This window comes from Tamandua tetradactyla, chromosome 2 (genome assembly GCF_023851605.1).
Source record: "Tamandua tetradactyla isolate mTamTet1 chromosome 2, mTamTet1.pri, whole genome shotgun sequence".
In the NCBI taxonomy this organism is placed as follows: Eukaryota; Metazoa; Chordata; class Mammalia; order Pilosa; family Myrmecophagidae; genus Tamandua; species Tamandua tetradactyla.
The window spans coordinates 2,549,120-2,571,849 of NC_135328.1; the positions used below are offsets into that span (position 1 = coordinate 2,549,120).

The 22,730-nt window shown below is 48.6% G+C and overlaps 1 protein-coding gene and 1 long non-coding RNA gene across 3 annotated transcripts in view; one reads left to right on the plus strand and one right to left on the minus strand.

The window, feature by feature from the left end:
- Positions 1-2,290: 2,290 nt before the first annotated feature.
- Positions 2,291-6,713, minus strand: LOC143665347 (uncharacterized). Of its 2 annotated transcripts, XR_013166903.1 has the most exons (5): positions 6,577-6,713; positions 5,759-5,987; positions 5,264-5,418; positions 2,771-5,033; positions 2,291-2,678 (listed from the first exon to the last, which is right to left on the minus strand). It is a non-coding gene; the product is annotated as an uncharacterized LOC143665347 (long non-coding RNA). The 2 variants fall into 2 exon arrangements; XR_013166899.1 differs by having other exon boundaries at positions 2,291-5,033.
- Positions 6,714-6,947: 234 nt separating this feature from the next.
- Positions 6,948-22,730, plus strand: part of IPPK (inositol-pentakisphosphate 2-kinase) — an 80,251-nt gene continuing 64,468 nt past the window's right edge. The window contains exons 1-3 of the mRNA XM_077138780.1: positions 6,948-7,152; positions 15,450-15,497; positions 17,886-17,981. Of these exons, the coding sequence (XP_076994895.1) occupies positions 7,072-7,152; positions 15,450-15,497; positions 17,886-17,981 (225 nt within the window). The 5' untranslated portion in view covers positions 6,948-7,071. The remainder of the gene's footprint in view (positions 7,153-15,449; positions 15,498-17,885; positions 17,982-22,730) is intronic.

A 22,730-nucleotide genomic window follows, 5' to 3' on the forward strand; every position in this document is an offset into this window, starting at 1 on the left:
GTTTTCTCCACATCCCCTGTGAAGTTGTTCTTTGTCTACATCTCCATAGTTGTGATTTATTTTTCACATGCAGGGTTTTTGCCCTCTGCGTAAACGAGACCACCCTGTGCATAAACTTCTGTTAACTCTTCTTGCTCACACTTATAATTTTGAGATCCTTCCATGTTGATAAATGAGAATCAACTGCATTTAATGGCTGTAGAACTGTTTGGGGATTGTGATATATTTCTCCATTTCTCCTGCTGATGGGCATTTGGGAGTGTCTCAAATTTGTTTCTCTACTGCAAACACTGTGTCCAGCCACACGCATGTCTTTACGCCCCATGGGAGAGTTTCCTGAGGGCACATATCAGGAAGGACACTTTTTAGGTCCCTGGGCTGTTTGGGGCTTTGCACTTACCGTCAGATTGCTCTCAAGTGGCTAACCCTGTCCTAACCAGACTTCCTAGTTTTTGTTCATCAGCTGGGCGTGGAATGTTACCCCTTTTAATTTTGTTGTGTTTCTACTTTGCATCTGCCTGGATACAAGTGCAGTCCAGCATTGTTTTTCATTTTTGTTGGTCACTCTGGGGTCCTCTTGCACCCATTTTAAGACCATTTTTCTCTTGGGTTCCTTGTCTAATATGTCATTTGTCTATTTACAAAATTATTTTTTTAATTTATTTTTGCTAGGTAACACGTGTATGTACAAAATTCAAAAAGTAAAACAAGGTATACAGAGTACAGCAAGGTTTGTTTTGCCACCTCCCCATTCTTCTCCTGACATGTAACTGTTACTGATTTCTTGGGTTTTCTTCTGAGACATTCTATGCACATGGAAACCTGTGGCTGATTCTATCTGTATATATGAGTGTAGGTTTATGCTGTGTATTTTTATACCAGTGGTAACAAAATTGCATCCTACACTTTGCCTCTTTCACTTAACAATGTTTCTTACAGATGGTTCAATTTGTAATGGCTACATAGTACATCTTTGATGGATAACTGAGGTGTTTCCAATTTTATTTTTGTCAGTGGGTCCATTGCACTTCTGTGGTTTTTGTTCTGCAGAGATTTTAATTTTTAATGCAGACAAAGGTATCGATCTTTTCCTTGTTGGTTTGCACTTAAAAAAAAAATCTTTTCTAAATCAAAGATGATAATGATGATTTGGGATGAGGGGCTGGTGGCATTAAGGGGAAGTCTGGGGCCCCCCAATTATCCCTCAGTACCATCACCCTTTTGCTCATATCTTCCTGGATTTTAAAAGCTGAAGGAAAGAGTGGGGGCTGTAAGAAATTACGTCATTCCTGTACTTATTATGATTTATTTATTAGTGGGAGCTTGTCACACATGCTGTTTTTGTAACTTGTCTCTCTTCAGTTAACAACATATCATGGCCATCTTGCTGTGTCAATGCATAGAACTATATCTATCTCATTCAAAAACTAAGAATGAGAATTATATTGAAAAAGTTTTAATTAGTAATTAGTTAAATTTTTGTTACAGAAGTGGTACATGTGTTCTATTTGTAAAAGAGTCAACAGTATATGAATGCAAGTGGAGAGAGGCATCTTCCTCTAGTATCTCCTGCTTTTGCTTCTCTTCCCAAATAATCATTTCCGTCTCTTTTTCTTTGTTTACACACATACACACACTCTCTCTCTCCTTCTCTCTCCTTCACTCTCATACACATACACACACACATGACATGCAGGACATCTTTCATGTCAGTACAGAACAAGTTGACTCGTACATTTTTACTGGCTGTATAGTTTTCCTAAGTATATCTACATCTATATCTATATTATAACTGCATGGTTCTGACTTTGGTGGGCCTGAGATTCACTTGGAGAACTTGTTTTAAACTCGGGTTGCTGAGCCCCTGGCAGGCCCTGTGAATTGCATTTGGGGGTGGGTCTGGTGCCGCATGCCAAGCGCAGGCTGTCCTGACGTGCTCCAAGCCCCGGACCACTACGCCATCCATGTCTGTGCATGCCTCCTTGTGCACCCCTCCTCGTGCATGCCTTCAAACACTTGAGGGACAGTTTTGTAGGACCCATTTCTAGTCATGGAAATGAAGGGTCAAAGGAGATTAGCTGTATTAGTTTTAATGATATGTTCAAACGAACTCCAAAAACGCTATACTGGTCCCCTTCCCCCCAGCAGCAAAGCATGAGGGTCCTGGCTGTCCCTTCCCCTCACCCACAGCCAACACTGTTCTTGTCTCTCTGATATATTAAAACTACTTCATTGTTTTAATTTTAATTAATTACAAATGAAGCTGAGTAATGAATGCCTTTTTTTTTTTTTTTGGTAAGTAAACTTTTAATTTCAGAATTACATTTACAGACACACTGCAGAGGTAGTCAGAGAGTTCCCATACAACCCTCCCCCAGCTTCCCCCCATTGTTAACATCTGACACAACTACGGCACATTCACCAAGTCTAAGCAGTGAACGTGGGCACATTACTGTTGCACTTGAGAGTTTATTTGGATTTCAACAGTTTTCCCACCAACATTCATTTTCTGTTCTAGGATCCAATGCCCATGTTGCATTTAATTGTAATATCCCCCCTTAGTCTTCTTGGGTCTGTGACACTCGCTCAGTCTTTCGTTTTTCACAGCCACGACAGTTTTAAGAGTACAGGGCATTGAGAGGCCTGCAGCTAGGTGAATGAGCCCTCAGGACTATGTACTGAAAGAAACGGTAGAAACAAAGGGACAGACATTATCATGCCTCAATCATATGGACTAACTATAATATATGAAGCTGAGAGCATGGCTTACCAGGTTGGGGCCTACTGTAAAGGGGCCTGGACTGTGAGCTCTGACAGCAGTCACATAGATTCAGGAGTTGTAATGTTAATTCTAAATTCTGAGGTACTGTGTTTTTTTGTATATAACCTGGTCATTCCCAGAAACTTTGGGTGTTTATTTGACATAGGAGGCTCTGAGTTAAAGCTCTGAAGCGATGAAAGTCAGAAGTACCCCATATAGGAACTGTTGAAAAAAGGTGAAAAAGGGATCAGAGTTCAACTAGAATATAAATGATGCTGATCTGGGAAGGACTAAGGTAATACAGAGTAAGGGATGATATAGACCATATTTCCAAACTTCAATTTCTGTGTGACACTAAAGGAAGGGATGCGCAGTTGGTGCTAAATTTATATTTTGGGTACTGCATTATCTAATTTAACATGTATGATAGTTTATTTGAACACCATAATTACATGGAATCTTGAATAGTGTGTGAGATCTTGTTGGTTTGTATAGGATAGTGTGATGCCCCGATATATCCCAGAGTAATTTCCCATCTAGGGAATTCCTGATATTCTCATAAGCAATGGGGACAACCAATTCAATAGGCTGAGCCCTCGATCTTGGAGTTCACCCTGTGAAACTTATTCCTGCAAAGGAGAAGCTAAGCCTACTTATAATTATGCCTAACAGTCACGCCACCCCCAGAGACCCTCTTTTGTGGCTTAGATGGAGCCTTTCTCTTCAAGCCAACTTGGCAGGTACACTGCCTTCCCCCCGCATGGGACACGACTCCCAGGGGTGTAAATCGTACCCCAAAAGAGGTAAGAGAGGAATGAAACAAAAAGTTTCAGTGGCTGAGAGATTTCAAATAGAGTCAAGAGGTTATCCTAGAGGTTATTCTTATACATTATATAGATACTTCTTTGTAGTTAATGGTGTATTGGAGTGGCTAAAGGAAGTACCTGTTGAGCTGTATTCCAGTAGCCTTGATTCTTGAGATGACTATATAACTATATGGCTTTTCCAATGTGCCATGTGATTCTGATTGTGAAAACTTTGTATCGATGCTCCTTTTATCCAGTGGATAAATAGCAAACACATGTTGATTTACAGTATATATGTTTTTTCTTTTTATTTCTTTTTCTGGAGTGATGCAAATATTCTAAAAAACGATCATGGTGATAAATACACAACTATGTGATGATATGAGCCATTGATTGCACACTATGTATAGAAATATACATATACATATATGTGCATGAAGATTTTTCTCAATAAAAAGTTAAAAAATAAGGATAAAAAATAATGGGGAGATAAAGGGTAAAAATTGAGTAGATTGCAAAACTGCTGGTCAGTGAGAGGGAGGGGTAAGGGATATGGTATGTATAAGTTTTTTCTTTTTTCTTTTTCTGGGGTGATGCAAATGTTCTAAAAATGATCAATGCTGTGATAATATTGTGAGCCACTGACTGTACACCATGTATGGACTGTGTATGTGTGTGTGTGTCTGTGTGAAATTTCTCAATAATGAGATAAAAATAAAAAAAAGTTCAGGACAGATATTTTGTAGAATGTCTCTCAATCTGGGGTTTTTTCTAATGATCAGACTGAGTTTATGGGTTTTGGGGGAAAATGCCACAGAGATAAAGTGCCCTTTTCATATGTACCTGAAAAACCTATTTATTAAGGAAAATTTCAAACATACATAAAAATAGCAAGAATAGAATAAGCAGTCATCCCTCAGATTTAAGAGTTAACATTTTGCCATGTTGTTTCTAGATAGGTTTTCAATGTAGCTGGAAGTTGACTTTTCATTTTTTTTCTTCCCTTTCTTTCTCTCTGATTCTTCTTTTCTGAACACAGAGAAAACACTAACTGACAATGCTTGGAATCTCGATGGATGAAGATTCCCCTTAGCTCAGGAATCCTCTCTAAAGACGGCTTTTCGTCTTTGCATAAGTACTTCTAGCCACACTCCTCCCTCCGTCCTGGTACATCCTATTATTAGTTTGGACTCTAGGTTGTGAGTTGCTGGAACCCAACTCAAACTGTCTTAGGCAAAAGTTAGAATTCATTGGCTCAAAACAGATCCATGGGCTATTTCTCAGCTCTGACTTCCTCTCTGTTGCTGCCATCCTCTGGTGTCACTAGCCCTGGGTTTACCTCCTTGCTTCTCGCTGACCCCAGCTGAATGAGGCATACTTCTGAAGCTTTGAAAAGCTTCTGTTGAAACAGAGTCAGAGTTGATCCCAGGGCAAACCCAGATCATGTGCCCTTCCTGAACCTATCACTGGGCCAAGGGAAAGAGCACAATTACTGACTGGCCAGGACTAGGTCACATGCCCAACCTTGGGTCTAGGAGGGAGTCAATTTAATAATTCAGACCACCCAAGCTGAACACAAGACCCGTGCTTCCCCTAATCAAAACAACAGTTTTCATTATAAAACAGAAGGGGGTATGGGACCAGGGCTTGAGAAATAACTGAAAGCCAACCTCCCTCTGTCTCACACCTCACTTACCTGTTCCTGGCCTTTCCTTCTCGCCTTCCCGTCCCTGCAGACCATTCTTCCATCGTCCCCCATGCTATTTTTCTTTCAGAGCGTCTTTCTCTGCCCAGTGGTATGCAAAGTTGGGAGTGGGGTGGGGGAGAGTTGGTGTGGTCCGGGTGCACTGTCTGTGGGGAACAGACAATAGACAACCCAAAATTTGGTGTGCTTTTTAGCATCACCATATGCTGGCAACTTTAAACAGTCAGTAATAAAAGACTCCTACCGTGTGTGTGTGTGTGTGTGTGTGTGTAGATCAAAATTCAGAACATTCCAGCACCACAGAGGCTTCCTTAAGGAAATGTTTTAGTACTTTATTTAATCTGATCCCAATGCTTTCACAGGGTGCTGAGAAATTTAATCTCAGATGTTTGGAGTGCCCTGGCTTTGCCTGGGGTGTGGGAAGGTCTGCATTTTGTGAACCCCAGGGCCTTCTCAGGGTTCTCTGATGCATCCTTGGGGACCTACCTAGCTCCAGGAGAGGGCTGCTTCTGTCTCCATTCCTCGGCGGTTTCCTGGAGAGGGACCTTTTAGAGCTCAGCGTGGGGGTAAAGAGACATTCAGAGCTGTCAGCTTGCTTTCCGACTCTCACCACCCATCCAATCTAAGTGGGCTGTTCTCAACGCTGGGTCCGTGAAATCCTCCCTTTCTGAACCATGTATCTGTGTAATGCCAGATTTCTTCATCTGTTGCAGCACTGCAATAGATTGCAACAGATGGAACAGAGGCAAAGATTGACAATCCATCTACTATTAAGCCATACGTTAAAGAAATTTTCAAAAAAGTAAAATAATATCACTCTTCTTTTTGGGGGGAGTGGGGGAAATTAATAGCTATTCTTTCCATTAAAATGTTTTTAAATGAAAAATATTTTGAAGATGTTTCGATATGTATAGTAAACGTCGACCATACAACTCACAGAAACAAGCTTTTGGAGGCCCCCAGGCATTAAGAGTAAGACGTCGTCCTCCCAGCAGCCCTGCCAGGCGGCACCGTCGCCCTCCCCACGAGTTCAGGGGGCGGGAGGGGGAAGGGCAGGACCCGAGTCGAGGCTCGCGGTCTAGGTCCAGGGGAACCTCCTCTACCCGCGGGAGCACACGCTCCGGAGCAGGCACACACGGACTTGAACCCTGGCTCTGCCACCTGGAAGTCCGGCCATCTCCGCTCTTTCGTAAGGCGTGGACGACACCCCCACCTCACGGGTGCACGGGCCGGTGCTGCGTCCGCCGCGCGGCGCCTGCCACCCTGCACCGCTAACCCGGTGAGCGCGACGAGTTTCACCGTACCCTACAGATAAAGCCGAGACTCAGAGGCGCCAAGTGCCTTGCTAGGACCACACGACTGGGCCGCGCCGAGTGCCCAGGAACCCAGCCAGCCGCTCGCAACCTGCCAGCTCCATCACCTAGCAGCCCGCGCCCTCCCACCTTCCTCATTTCCGGCGCAGCGGACCGGAAGCCTTCTTTCCGGTTCCCAAGACCGCGCTCAGGAAGTGAGTCACTCTGCCAACAACTAAGATGGCCACTGGGGCCATTCACCGCAATGGTTAGTGGAGGGGAAGTGGGCGCGAACCCGGAAGTTGCCCGGCTCGGCCATGGCGGCGCCCGGGGGCGTGGCTTCCGGCGGCCCGCGGCGGTGAACCGAGGCCGTCGGGCAGCTCGCAACGTGCTGCTGACAGAAGCTCCTCCCTCGACGCCGGCGGCGGCTGCCCCGGCGAGACCTGGCGGCCAAGAGCTCGCGTCCCCGCGTCCCGGGCCCGCGAGGCGCCAGGGCCGCGCCGGGGGATGGACGAGGCGAAGATGGACGAGAATGAATGGAGGTACCACGGCGAGGGCAACAAGAGCCTGGTGGTGGCCCACGCGCAGGTGAGGCGGCGGTGGGCGGCGCGCGTCCAGGGCCTCCCCCTTCGGCCTCCGGGCCGCGGGGGCTCCTCGCCGGCCCTGCGTGCCCCCAGCACGGCTTCCCTGGTCTGGCTCTGTGACCCCGCCGCAGCCCCTCGCGGCCGGGCTCCGCGTCTCCGGAGCACCCCTCCCGGCCGGTTTCCCGTCCCCACCCCCCCACACCCGCTCGGAGCCCCGGGGGTCAGTTCCGCGTCCCCCAGCGTTATCCTCTCCCGCCCCTCCTAGCCCCGTGCCCACGGGCCCTCCGCCCGGTCCTTGGCGCGCGCGGTTTCGCGCAGCCCGGTCCTGCCCGGCCGCCGGCACAGCCAGCCGTCCCTGGAGCCGCGAAGGGTGGAGACCGTCGGTGAGGCGGCCCAGGGGTGCGAGAGCCGGGGTGGAAGGACCCGGCAGAACCTGGAGGAAGAAACGAAGCGCCAGGGATGGTCTTCCCTCCTCACGGAGAGATGAGCGGAGCCGCCGCTGTTAGTAATGGGCATGGAGCGTTGGCCGCAGGTTCTCCTCCAGGGTCTTTCGGAACCCCCGAGCGGAGCCAGCTTCGGCCCTTTATTTACCGAGAGCTTCATGAACTCCATCCCCTGAGTTCAGCAGTAAGGCCAGGTGAATGGAGGAAGAGCAGCTTACGGATTTGTATGGGGCCCATTCTGTTTGACATGACTCGCTCTCTGATACACCCTGCAGGAATGCGGCAGTGGGAGAAGTGGGGAGGCCAGGAGAGGTGTCATGTGGAGGTTAAGAGCTAGGGATTTAGAGTCGCTCAGCGCTGGGGGGAGTCCCAGTTCTTTGTAAAGTGGAGCTGGTAATAGAATCCACTTGGGGAGTTGCAGAAGATTACATGAGCGCCAGCCTGACAAGTTAATGCTGAGTAAGTGATAACTGTTATCCCCCTTGCACTGAAGAAGAAAGCAGAGCTTGGAGAAGAGCCCTGAGCCAAGCAGCTGGTAAGAGATGGTACAAGTACTGGGTGCCGGCTTCTTACCTCTCGTCCAGCCCACCTCTGTTGTTGATGTGTGGGTGCATTGGGTGGGCTGCAGCCTTAACCTTCTGCTGTCCAAGTGGCTCCCTCATGTCTTGCCTTTACACAGTTGAGAAACTAAAGAACTGATGTGTGTGCTTTGCTCAAGATCTTCAGATGAATTACTCATGGATGGCTTAACCTGAAGATGTCTTTCCCAGTATAGTCTGCTGGGCCCTCTTGGTTTTCAGGGTCAGATGAGGTAAGGGCTGTTCCACTAAGAGTCCCTTTCTTTTTGGGATTCCCATAGTGATCCCCTAAATCCTTTCACAAAGCAAATACTTGTCTTTACATTCTTTCCTAGAGTTGGATTGTATATTCTCTCTGCATTTTATATCAAGCTTAGGCATCTTTAAAGTGGGGCATTTCAAAAGTGATTACAGATGAAGGAGAAAGTTCCAGATGCAGAGTAAAGGACGCACAGGTTTGGAAGCCTAGAGGCTGTTGGTACAGTTACCTCTGTTGCATGGATCCCTTCTCCACTCTCCTTGACAAGTCTGTGCTCATCCTGTCCTCTGTGCAGGCATCTTCAGGGCAGCCAGCAACTTCCCTTCTTGTGCATTCAGGGTTATGCTTCCTCCTCTTCTTCCTTTTTAAAATTTTTTAACTTACTTCGGTAGTAAGGCTATCCTGAACTTACATTATTCATTTTTCATTTTCAAATCTAAATTTGGCTTATTCTCACTCCTGCTTTGTGGTTGGTTATAGTTCATTTAAACTTAAAGGTTTTAATCACAAATAGTCCCATGAGAAAACCTTTCCTGCTAAGTTTAGACCTCAGGTTAAGGTATGGGCTGTGCCTTTGTCTGGTGTACATTGTTTGGCGCTCCTCAAGTGGAGGGAAGCCGGAGGCCTTCACGGTTTGCCTCCTCCTTATACCTCTCCTGCCGACTGCCATGCTCAACCATCTTGCTCTGACTGTGGACTGAGGAGAAGGTGAGGGCCTAAAAGGCAGCTTTTCAGTGCCCTGTTAGGGCTTTGTGTGAGTAGGACAGAGAGAGAAGGCGGGTGAGTGAGGACAGAAGGAATTCCCACTCCTGTGGGTGCTGCAGTGAGGTGGGCACGCGGCCCTCCCTCTTCAGGAGTGGAATCGGAGAGAAGGCCAGCCTTGCCTTGAGAGCATGCTCTTTTCGTTTCTGCCTCAGGTGGTACTTGCTTCTTCACTCAGCTCCTCAGATGCCCCCTCCTTCCTTCCAAGGTGGCAGGGAGGCCTTTGGCCAGGTTTCTTTCAGAGAGGAAAAGGATAGTTTTCTTCGAGAGGGCCTCATCTACTCTCAGAATTGGAACGGGCCTTCAGAAGGACCTCATCTTATCCTCCCTGCTCTGCAGTGTGAAAAGATGGCAGGTGTTCCAGCGGCCAACCATGGACAGCAGAGCCCTCCACGTCCCAGACCTGAAGCCCTGGCCGCAGGAGCTGAGCTTCTTGTTGGAGGCTTTGCTGATGCATGGTTACTGTCCTAGGAGGGAAAGGGAGACGGTGTTGTGAGGGTGGCAGCCTGCCACACTGGGGCTGAGGGAAGGCTGCACCGAGAGCTGCAGTTGAAGAAATCTGGGAACCTGAGCTATGCATTAGAAGTGCACAGAGTTGTAGAGTGTTCCGAGGGGTGGGCAGTGCAAGGTGACAGTGTGAGATCAAAAAGGTGACTGCAGTCTAGCTCTCTCACGGAGCTTATATGTTAAGGCTAAAGTTTTGAAGTTGTTAGCATTTCTGATGGATGCTGGTCAGCTTCTCAGCTGCTCCTTCACCTACAGGCATTCCAGGCCATCATTGGGCAGCTTGACCCTTGCACTCCTGTTTTGCCCATCTTCTGTCTTTGCTTGCATCAACTCGTTACTCAGCACCCTTCAGCTGTTGCTGTGCAGTTTAACCTTCCCTCCGTCCCTGCCTCTGCAGGGTTCTCAGCCTGTGAGCAGTCCTTGATACGCTTCCCGGGCGCTTCCAGGCCAGGGCAGGGTCCTCGGATGGGTCCTCAGCCTTGCATGCAGTGACCCATCAGCTGTTTCCCGGGCAAGGGCATTTCCCACTGGGCAACATGCTTTCCTTCCTGCATCCTGAAGGCACTTCATTGGTTTTGAATTTTAGCAGCCACATCATCCTTTGTCTCACGTGAGCCTGGGGCATGCTCAGGCCCACGGGTTGCTCTCACGTGAGCTGTGTTCAGGTCAGATTTCCCCTCTCCCGCAGGAGAGCACTGCTTTCACATTGGTGCTTTCCTGTCTTAGCCTTCGTCTTGTTGGTTTTGGCTCAGTGTCCCAGTCTGCAGAAGGTCACTTTTAAACCTGACTTGGCATTCAGTCTCTTAGGTGGCTTCCAGGTCCTGGTGATTTGCTGTTGGCGGATGTGAGTGACGCCCAGGGCAGGCCCGGGCAGGTACTGCCTGGCACTGAGCTAGGCCCTCCGGGCTGTCCTCGGTCTTTGGGACTCAGTGGACAAACAGTTGCCCATCCCCTTCACTTTACCAAGTTTCTTTTGGACATTTTTCTTTTTCTTGACAGAGGTAACTGACCTATCCTCCCAAGACATTTCAGAAACAGGAATGAAGCTGCTTGCTTCTAGCCTTTTGGGTTTCTAGCCTTTCTAGCAGTCCGGCTAGTGCTGTGGATCCTTTCTTTAAATTGCTTAGCTGCCCTGGGATGTGTTTTGTCTCAGCATTGACCATTTGAAGTTTAAGCAGCCAGGTATGCTCTTCTGTTTCTCTTCTCATCTTGGGTTTCAGGATTTCTGGTTTGTAGATCACACTTTCAGTGGAGCTTTTGGAAGCAAAAGAGGAGTTATGTTTTCTGCTCCCCCCCCCCCCCCCCAACCATACGGGATATTCTCAAACTCTAAGACACTCCCTTTAATTTTTGCCTGCACTTAATTGGAAGAATGTTAACTATGCATCGCTTCTAGAATTATCCTTAAAAAAAGAAGTCATTCCTTATTCTGTATTTGAGATTTTTGATGGCCTTCTTAGAGGTTGATCCCATTTACACAAACTCTTTCTTGATGTTGTCCTCCTTTCTTTTAAAATCTGAACCCTTCAGAGAGCTTTGTATGTAGCCTTCTCTTTCTTTATTTCTGGGGTTTTTTGCAGTTGAATGGCCAGGGGTTGTTTTTTTCCCAAAATACGTTCCCTTTGGTATTTTCAACCATGAGATCATACCTATTCTTTAGACTGAACCCTTTGGAATCTTCCTGCCTAATTCTTTAGAATGTGTGTCTATCTGGGTCTTTGCTTTTTTTTGTGGGGGTGGGGTGGGAGGTGCATGGTCTGGGAATCAAACCCAGGTCTCTCACATGAAAGGCGAGCATTCTGCCACTGGGCCTTCCAAGATGACATGGTCACCTTTCCCCACCACCCCAACACCAGCCTCTTCCTCCGTCTTGGTCAGAATTAAGTCAGAGTAGTGGTTTCCCAGAGTACTTCCTCTGTGAGGCTTGAGTGCTGGCAGCTAAGGAGGGCGTTCTCTGTCTGCCTACAGAAGGGTGACTCCTGCGTGGTCACATGCAGCTCAGGGGCCCTTGGAGGGCCTTCCCCTTCCTTTAGACCTGTTTGCCTCTCTCTTTTAGACTTTCCCTCAGGACTCCTTTACATTGAACTCTGCTTGCTTTTGTGGCTGGCAGGCATCATACATCCTTTGGGACACACCGGAGGGCTGCTTGTACCCGGTCCAGGGAAGAAGGTGTGCTCTCTGTACTGCATTCTGGCCACCAAGTGCCCCCGGGACCGTGCTGTCAGGGTCACTCTGTGGAGCCCTGCACCTGCCCACCTAACCTGCTCACGCCTGTGTCTGCTTTGAGCCTTGGGATGGCCTTTGACGTGGAGATGAAGCAGCTGCCATTGGGGAAGGTCATTGCCTTGTCCAGGTGGGGCAAGCTCCTGCTGCCTTCCCCTCCACGTGCCGCAGCTCCCTCCTTCTGCCTGGTTTCCGTGTTTTAACCTGCAGGGTCTCAGGTTCCTCTTTCTCTTTAGACCTTCTCCCTGTGTCACATCTTTGTCTGTCACTTCTGTTGTTATAGTTCTATCTGAGATCTGAGGTTCGTACGGAAGCCAGGTTGTCCCATTGAGAGTCTTGTGTCAGAGCCGAGACCATGAGTGCTATCCGGCTTGCTTTGGAGACTGGATGTGAGGAACGGAGCTGCCCTGTCCTGTGCCTCATTTCCCGCAGTGCCTGGGAGGCTTTTTGTTTGTGTCGACAACCGGGCTCGAGTGGCTACAGCAGGCTGGACACTTGGCAGACATCTGCAACACTGTGCAGAAGCACTCTGGGTATAGCTCTGTCCCGGCCTGTGGCGGCCCCTGGGGCAGCCTCTATTGCCCGGCAGCTGGAGAGTCTGCAGGGAGGGCCACTCACTGAGAAGGGGGGTATGCTCTTATCTTGACTTTCTGGAGGAAGCAGGGCTCAGTGCCCCTCGGGGCAACTTCCTGAGGCTCACAGTACCTTGGTATTCGCGTGGGCTCTTTGCAGATCCTGTTTTCAGACGGGCTCATACCCGCAGGACTGGGTGAGGACTCTGTCTCTGGGGGCATGATTGGGTTCCTCACAGTGGAAGCTGGCGAGGCAGTGGGCACCGTTCTTCTGGGCCTCCTGTGGAGCTCTGCCCAGTCCCTCCACAGCCTGGCCTTGGGATGGTGGTTGTCTCTGCAGTGCCCTGACCTGGGGTCGTCGAGGCTGTGGGGGCAGGCAGGGAGTGGTGTCTCCCAGACCTGCTCCTGGAGCTTCACTGCGCTTCTGTGAGGGGGGCTAATACTGTGGGCAGAGGATATATTTTAGGAACACAGTGCAGCGTCTGGCGCAGCTGGAGGGACTCAGCTTGAGCTGCTTGTTGTAATGATAATAAATGCTACTGTTGGAACTAATAAATGCTAGTGGGAATGGTGGTACTATCACTTATTGTTGGCAAGGAGAGGGGACTTCATCCCCAAAGTCGCACTGTGATCTGGGGACCCTTTCTCTCCAGCCAGTGCTGGGAAGCCCTGTGTTGCCCTTCTTTGAATGCTTCGCCACCTGTTAAGCTCTTGGATAAGGCAGAAGTTCTTTGCAGTTTCTTGATTAGTTCCTTGTGGATAGAGAGGGGGTTTCTTTCCTGTGGGAACTGCCATCTCGTGGGGCTGGCCCAGCCCGGTGGCTGAGGGGAAAGAGCCTGAAAGGCCAGCAGGCCATGTCGGGTCCCCTTTGTGCTGACCCCGACTCTGTTTTCTTAAGCTGCTTTTCAGGCCTGGTGAGGCATCCACTGCTTAATGTGTTAGCTCCCCTCACACTTGCCGGTTGCTGGTGAGTGTCGCTGCATCCTGCGAACTGTGAATGAAGGTCACCTGTGCTTGGTGAGTGATTGGCGGAGGAGCTTTGGATTCCCGTGAAAGGATGTAAGTGCGCAGACCTTGCCAGAGCAGGGCACCTCCTCCAGGCGGTGAATGTGTGCCGTTTTAGGGAGGTGAGTTCCTTCAAAGTTATCCACATACAGGACTTCTGCATATTAGCTTCTGTATTTACTTGAGTTTGATGGAGCAGCAGCTCCATTATTGTCAGCTAGTTGATTCCCGCAGGCACCGTTATGCTGGCCTTAGGTGGCGGGTAGGGTGGCGGCAGCACACAAACTGCTGACCCTGGGTTCTCAGAGTCTCGTCTTGGGACTCAGGATGTTATAACTACCCAGCCAGTGGGTGGACATTTCCAGCTGGGAGCCCTCTCTGGAAGACCAGCGTGCGCTGCCCCTGAGCGGGACGTGCCCAGATGCTAAGGAGGAGAGAGGGTGCTCAGGGTCCTTGTGGGGCCGAGTGGGGAAACTGAGCCCCGCCGCAGGCGCAGACTCCTCATGGCTCATCTCAGCTGCGTGCCCCCAGCCCCGGCCCTTCTCCAGGCCCTGTCCCTGCCTTACCCTTGGGCGTATCCCGGGCCTTCCCGCCTCATACCCCCAGCCTGGGATGCACTCACTGCCCCAGGTTGGTGGCCTCGGCTCCACCACCCACGCCCGACTGGCCCTGCTGGGCCTCCCGCCAGCCAGTCGCCACCCCTGTGGCCTGGGCAGGAGGCCGTCTCAGGCTGCCCACCGCTAGAAAAACCTTCCTCCTTTGAAAGCATACTGTGTGAACACTGTAAAAGCTGTTGGAAAATTCAAGTAAAAAGGTAAAAAAATTACCTCAGTTTCTGTCCCCCAGAGACACTGCTAAAATTGTCGAGTGCCTTTCCAAATTTTTTTTCAGTAGTACCAGGTCATCTGCGTGCTTTATTATTTGTATTTATTTATTTAGTTTTGTTATTGTTAGTATTATTACCACTCTGGACTTAATGTCTTTATGCTTTATTTTTAAATCTTTGTTTTAAAAACTTTAAAATTGCTATGTGATGATGTTAAGAATTACTGATTGCGTATGTAGAATGGAATAATTTCTAAATGTTGTGTTAATTTCTTTTTTTCTTTAATTAATAAAAAAAAAAATTTAAATTGAAGTGGGCTGCATCTGGAGAGAAGGCTCAGGCACCGGGCGTGTAGCTGGCTGTGTGGGCACATGGCCCGTGACCCCATGACACAGCCCGAGGGGCGCAACCCCCCACCCTTGCTCCCTCAGCCCGCCTAGGGCCACGCCTCCACATGTGGGTTCTACATACAATCGAACCTGGGTCTCCGGCACAGCAGAGAATTCTGCCACTGAGCCACCGTCGCACTGCCCCCTGCTTTTGAACCTTATCTAAAAAGAATATTGCCAATATGAGTGGTGGCTTCTTATTTTTTACTTTTTGGTTTGCTGTTTTGCAAAAGCGGATTCATACGATGAATAAGTCCTGCTCTCTGCCTTTTTTCATGGTTCAGTCTGTGATGATTGTGTCTCTATCTGTAAGTACAGCGTGGCCTAATTTTCTTTTAAGTAAGCGCATGGAGTTCCGTTGTCTGGACTGCATCTCATTGCATTTAACCGTCGTCTCTGCGGTTGGACATTTGGTTGTTTCCGTTTCATTTGGAATCTCACGCAGTGCTTTTGTATGCAAGAGCTCAAACCCCTGTGCCCATTAATTCCTCCTGGGTAGGCTGGCTCGGGTCGGGCTCTGGGTGCCCGGCCCTGCACCGCGTGTTTGCGTGTCACCCAGTGAGTGCCCCTCCCTGCTACCACTGCCTGTTTCTAGAGTCAGACTTCTCCTCGGGCCTTCCTGGCCGCCTCGCCGCCGGGCACCCGCCGTGGGCCTCGCCAGGGTGACCGGCCTCTGTCCCCAGCTTGTCCTGGGCTGCGGGCAGGGGACTGACCAGATGTGCTTTGTTTTCCTGTAGCGCTGTGTGGTCCTGCGCTTCCTGAAGTTCCCTCCAACTAGGAAGAAGGTAAGTGTTAGAAAGGTAACTAAGAAGGCTTTGATTTTTTTTCCTGATGCAGAAGTATTAAAGCTGTTTATAAAAATTTAAATATGACACAAGCGTTTGGTGCAGAAAGTGTTGCGCCCCGCATTTCTTATTCACTGCTTCCCTGGCTCCAGTGCTTTGACCCTTGCAGCCTGGAGAATGGCGTCATGTTACCACTGGCAAGTTTTGTGCCAGCCAAGCCCTGTCCGGCGTGTGGGCTGTGGGTAGGAGGTCCAGGGCCGGGGTGCAGCGTTGCCATGGTGCTCTCCTTGGCCCTGCTGCCTCTGTTTCCCCGTCTGTGGGAATGGAGCCGTGAAGAAAGTCTCTGAAGCTGAGGCGGGCAGCCTGAGGTACAGATCAGCACAGGCCAGGCCAGTCACACTCATTGTTAGGTGATTCGGGAGCTGAGAAATTGAAGCCCGTGGCTGCTGTTTGGCAGTCTGCCCCGGCCCATCTCTTGCCCTCTGGCTTGCAATCACCTGTGCCCTCTGCCCCGGGAGCCTGGTCAGACCTGTGGCCTTCAAGGTTTATGTGTCTGGTGCTGATGGCTGCACGGGGTGCTGTTGTACCATGTTAAATGGCGCGCCTTGGCCTCGCCCCATGTCCACCACGCTTGCTGAGCCCTTGGGTGCTTTGGCTCCTGTAACCCTCTCAGCAACCCCTGAGGGAGGGAAGGGCTTCCTCAGTTGGACCTGAGGTATGGTGGGGCACAAAGGGGCCAAGAAACCCGCTTAGACTCCGCCTCTCCTCAGTATCCCTGCTGGGTTCTGGGCCCAGGTGGGCTGACTCCCAGCCCAAACCCCAGGCACAAGCTGCCTCCATTGACTGCACTGCGAGGTCTGCACTGTGACCTGGGGTGGGGGGCTGGGGTTCCCGACTGAGGGACAGGGTTATTATGGGAGAGTGGAGACTGGGCTCAGGTCAGTGGTGTAGGGGCTGAGGGCTCAGGAGGCACTGCCGGGGTAGGTGGTCTGGGGAGGCTGGGGGGTCCGAGAGGGTAGAAAGGGGAGGTGGGGAGAGGACTACGGCTGGTCCTGGGGAAGGAGAGGTGTGACACAGGGTTTCCTAAAAGAGAAAGTGGGGAAAGCTGAGTGTGGCTGTCAGTCTGCAACCCGAGAACTTCGACCAGTGGTGGGGAGGGGAGGAGAGGAGGTGAGGAGCGGCCTAGCCCTGTGCCCTGGCAACCTGCACCTGAGAAAGCCAAGGCCGGTGCAGGGACCTCCCAGGGGCTCCACTGCCTTGGTCCTGAAGGGAGGTGCGTGGAGCCAAGAGAGCTGGCCGCCTGCAGCTGCTCTTCCTTCCCCTGCCCTCCGTGACAGCCAGGCCTGGTCCACAGGGAGCTTGGCCCCTCAGCACTGGCACTCTGTGCATTTCTCCAGTGCCTTTTTCTGTTGAGGTTTATTATGGGCGACATGTTCCAAGGTTGTAGTCTGCTTTTATTTATATAATTATTTTATAATTATGTAATTATTAAAATTATTAAATTATTGATAATTGTTAAATTATTATATAATATTAAAATATTATTTTATTTAAATAATAAATAAATAACAGCATTATCAGTGGAGATCATGGTTATTCTGATGGCGCTGTTCAGCAGCATCCCTTTTGCCAGGTTCTCTGTTGCCACAGCTGTTGGACCGCAGGGCAGGCTCTGGGGTGCTCTGAGAGGCGGCTCTGAGGCAGCAGTGACTGTGGGCAGATGCCAGGCACGGCGCTTTGCAGGGCTCAGTGGCCTGGCCCACCTGGCCTGGGCCTGACTGGCAGAGGCACACTGCCGGCCCCAGGGTGTGGGGCGAGACTGGCCCCTTACCATGGGCCGCAGCCTTGCAAAGTCTCCCTCCCCTGGGAGGAGCCTGTGACTGACCCTTTGGACACTTCTGTGTCTGCTTTGGGACAAATCGAGTGACACAGGGTGTTTTCTTACCCACATCTCACCGTATTGGCTTTGAGAGCCTCTGAGTGGGGAGGAAACAGTTTATTCTGGATTTGTAGGCAGCCACGGTGAGGTTTTGGAGGGGACAGGTTTGCAGAGCCCCATCCAGCGGCGGCCCCGAGGCTGCCGGGTGGCCCCTGCATCCCATGGACTGTGGGCAGAGCAGCTGTGGCCCCCAGCAGGCCGGGTAGCGAGACCCCTGGGGGTGGTTGGGACAGCGGTGCTGGCCAGGGGCAGCTGTGGGAGGGCTCCCGCAGCGGGGTGGGGGGGAGGCTGTGGGAGGGCTCCTGCGGTGGGGGGGGGAGGCTGTGGGAGGGCTCCCGCGGTGGGGGGTGGGGGGGAGGCTGTGGGAGGGCTCCCGCGGTGGGGGGTGGGGGCTATGGAGGGCTCCCACGGGGCTGGGGCGGCTGCTCAGGCCTGCGCTTGTCCCCCAGGCCGCGGAGGAGGTGCTCCAGCACCTGCAGAACATAGTGGACTTCAGCAAAAACGTCATGAAGGAGCTTTTGGGGGAGAGCTCCGTCCATTGCGGGGTAAGTGACCCTTATTCGCGGGGCCGAGGTCCCGGGTGCTTGAACGCTGCCCGACTGTGTCCCCTTACGCTAGTTCCTGCGTGGCGGCCGATCGCTGTTCCCACCCCCTGCGCCCGAGAGGTGCGCGCAGTCCGGCAGGAGGCCCCTGCGTGTGGGTCCGACCCCCATTCCCCAGGGCGAGGCCCCAGGAGAGGGAGGGGAAGCCGCGGGGCCTGTCAGTCCTCGCTCCGGAGCCCGGTGCGCTCCAGGTGACCTGCCGGTGACAGCTCGGCCCTGCGTGCCCGGAGCAGGCTCAGCACCCGCTGGGGCCCAGCACATCAGCGAGGTCCCAGCAGTCCATCTCATTTGTGCTTTTGCTACTTTTGATTGAGTTTAATTTTTTCCCCCCGAGAATGTTCGTTACAGCACACAGCATTATTGGTTTTTGTTGTTAAATTTTTTTAAGAAAACAATGTGCTTAGAACCACCAACAAAGGATGCCTTAGTTAGCTTTTAACCATAGGCATATTTGAATATCATATCATCAAGGCCTGTGTTTGTGCAGTAAGTTTCATAAGCCGGTATAAAATTAAGCGACAAGAAAAAAATCTACATAGTCAGAGAGCAAAGCTCTTAAATGATACGTATGAGCACTAACTTAGATGCCACTCACTCAGCTGTCAAAACTGTGAATGTTCTCAAAATATCAAGTTGAAAGTTCTTACAAATATCTGCATTGCTATAGTAATAACCTTTTCTACTAAATATTTTGCTGATTTGAGGAAAATGTGGAGATACAAATATTTTTGCAGTTAACGTACGGAAATCTTAATCACCTAAAATGAATATCTAAGTTAGCTTATCCAAAGGCCTATTAAAAACATTTCCTAAGTAATCATCCTAAGGCCTGTTTATATAGTATGTTTCATAAACCAATTTAAAATTAAAGCAAGGAAGGAAAAAATCTATAAATGCAGGTATCAGTTACTTGAATTCTAAATATAAGTATCTTAAATACCATTTGATTAACTGCTAAAACTGTGTGCATTCTCAAAGATTAAGTTTGATTTTTTAGAACAGTTGTAGGTTTATGAGGAAATGTTTCTCTTCCGATTAACGTTCTTGCTACATTTGTTACAATCGATGAACCAGTATCATTGCACTTAGGTTACTCACTGTTACATAAGTTACATTAGGGTTCACGCCTTGTGTTACACATTTCGATGGGTCTTTAGAATATTTTATTATGGTAACATATGTACCACATAAATACCCCACTTTAACCATTTTCAAGTATACGATTTAGGGTGTTAATTACCTTCATGGTGTCCTGCCCCCAGCACCGCCATCCACGGCCACAGCTTTTCCATGAAGCCTTAATTCCCCATTTCCACCCTTGCCAGCTTATTTTTAAGGGCTGAAGTGTAGGGAAAAGCCTGAACTCTACTTCCAAGCATCTGTTTAAGATGTAGTCTTGTTGCCTCGGCTCTTGGCTTCCCTCCTGGCTGTGTTTTATCAAAACAGGATGCCCTGGATTCTGTAGACCAGAGCATCAGCCTGCACGTCCCAGGACAGAGGGACGGTGCCTGCGGTGGCTCCCTTGTCCCCTCTGGGGCCCGCTGACCCAGGGCTGGTCCTGGCAGCCGTGGCTTTGTGCCGCCCTCGATCCCACTGCTTACTGCACCTGGCTCCCCAGCAGGGAGGGCACAGGGAGGGTTCATGGGCCCCTCTGGGGGACTTCTCCTAGTTGTCGCCCAGGATGCACCCCATGGCTAAGTGTGAGCTTTTCTGCCTTATAACATCCAGGGATTTTTAAAAAATCCTTTTTATGAAAAATGACATACATACAAAACTAAATTTCAAAGCACAGTGCAACGGTTAGTTGTAGTACAGAGTTTGGTATGGGTTACAATTCACAATTTTAGGTTTTTACTTCTAGCTGCTCTAAGATACTGGAGACTAAAAGAAACATCAGTATAACGATTCAGCAGTCATACTCATTTGTCAAACCCAACCTTCTCTGCATAACTCCACCATCACCTTTGACCTTTCTCCCACTCTTTAGGGGCATTTGAGCTTTGCCCATTCTAAGTTTTTCATGTTGCAAAGGGCTGTTGATAATATGGAGTGGAGGGATGAAACTAGCTGATGGTCTGGAGAGGCTGGACCCTCTGCATTTCAGGGCTTATCTGGTCCAGGGACCCTTCTGGAGGTTGCAGGTTTCTGGAAAGTTACTCTAGTGCATAGAGCTTTTGTAGAATCTTATATAATGCCCTAGGTATTCTTTGGGATTGGCAGGAACTGTTTTGATTGGGGCTTGGCAAATTATGATAGGTAGCAAGGTCTAACTGTAAGAGCAACCTCCAGAGTAGCCTCTCGACTCTATTTGAACTTTCTCAGCCACTGATACCTTATTTGTTACACATCTTTTCCCCCTTTTGGTCAGGATGGCATTGTTGATCCCACGGTGCCAGGGCCAAGCTCATCCCTGGGGAGTCATCTCCCACGCTGCCAGGAAGACTTTCACCCCTGGATATCATGTCCCACGTAGCGGGGAGAGCAGTGGTTTCACTTGAAGAGTTCCTTGCCAGTACTTTTGATTATCTGCTTAATATACTCCGGGCTGTACCCAGTCATTACATTAAACTATACAGGATTAAAGGCCCTTATTCTTATTCTGGGCTCCCTGTATTTGGATTGTTTAAATGATCTATCCAGACAGGTTGAATTGGATCATGTCTTACAGAAAATTTAGGTTCTGGACAAAATAAGACTTTCTTTCTTTGGTCTCAAAAAGTAGGTGACGTTCTAAAATGCAGACAATGTGTTCTGAATTACCTTAATCCTGACTTGATTGGCTTCATTCTTATTCCTAAATACCAGGTTGCACATATATATGATAGCTTCTCAAAATACAGAAATAGCAGTTACTACTCTGAACTAAATGTGACTGCTATAAGAGCTCACAATCTAGGCCCCTGTTTTCTTGTAAGTAGTTTCTAAATGAGACCATGCAATATTTGCTCTTTTGTTTCTGGCTCATTTTGCCTCACCCAAATGCCCCACATGTTCACTCGCAGTGTTGCATGCTTCACAGCCTTGTTCCAGGTTCTCTGCCTGGCCTTTCTTCCCTCGGGGTCCTGGAAAAGCTGCCTTGCCAGAAGGGATGGCTGGGCTCACACTCGGAGTCGGTAACTATGGGCAGACGTGGAAGAGAATACTTATGCCAGCCTTTTATTTTGACATGAAGCATGAGCATATCTCATGAGCAAATCAGTGATTTAAAGTTGTTTAGAAGAAATGAACTTTCCTTTTTTTTTTTTTCTGGAACTTTTTCTATTGTAAAATATAACATATATACAATGCAAAGACAAAAAAAAGCAATAGTTTTCAAAGTACTCTTAAACAAGTAGTTACAGGACGGATCCCAGAGTTTGTCATGGGCTACCATATGATCTGCTCAGATTTTTCCTTCTAGCTACTCCAGAATATAGGGGACTAAAACACATAAACATTTTTTAATCACTTTTTTCTTTTTTTGTGAAAAATAACATATATACAAAAAAGCACTAAATTTTAAAGCACAGCGCAACAGCTCTAAGATACTAGAGATTAAAAAAAATATCAGTATAATGATTCGGCAGTCATACTTGTTTGTTAAGCCCTACCTTAGTTTTCCATTTTTTTATTACAGGTTTGGTAACCATTGGCCTGTGCTGGACACTGGGTCTAGAATAGTTGCATGAGTCATTTTTGGCTGTGGAATTTTTTATGGGGGTTGGGGGGCGGTGTGATAACTGTGTAAAAAATTGCTATTTTTTTTAATTAGACAAGTTGTAGGTTTATGTAACAGACATGTAAAGATACAACATTCCCATATACCCCCAGGGGTTGACCTTTGCGTTAGTGTGGTGCCTTTGTCAGGGGAGATGGGAGGCTAAAAAATAGTGTTCTTAGCTGTAGTCCACAGTTCACATTAGGTGTAATTCCCCACACTACCCTGTTATTAATGCCTTGTGGTAGTGTCATACATTTGCTATAATTTATGGCAGAACGTTCTCATATTTTTACTGTTAACCACAGCCATCAGCCACGCAGAGTTCACTGTGTTATATAGTCCTATGTTTTATTCACTAACTTTCCTTCTAGTAACATACGTGACCCAGAACGTCCCCTTTCAGTCACATTCACAAGCATAATTCCACACTATTAGCTACACTCACTATCGTGTGCTACCATCAGCACTATATTCATTTTGAAACATTTATAACGAACCTAAGTAGAAATGCTGCCCAAATTTAGCATCAGCTCCCCATTCTTACCACTGTTCTATCTCCTGATAAACCATATTCTAGATTCTAACTCCGTGAGTTGGCTTATTATGATCAGTTCATGTCAGTGAGATCACACAATATTTGTTCTTTGGTGTCTGGCTTATTTCACTCAATATTATGTCCTCAGGGTTCATCCACATCATTCCATGCATCAGGACTTCATTGCTGCTGCTGCTTTTTTTTTTTTAAGGATAAGGAGAAAAATTTTATTAAAAACAAAGGAAAGAATCAGTACAAAAGATACAAACATCAATATCATGAATCATGAATTTAACTGTATTAATAGTATAAATTCAAAACACAGAGCAAAACCTAGGTGTAATAAGGAAAAATTAAAAAACCTACAATTAGAGGAACTTTCATAAATTGATAAATCAGATAGAAAAAAGGTAGTATGCGTATACAAGGCTTGAGACTTGAACAACACCATTTACAA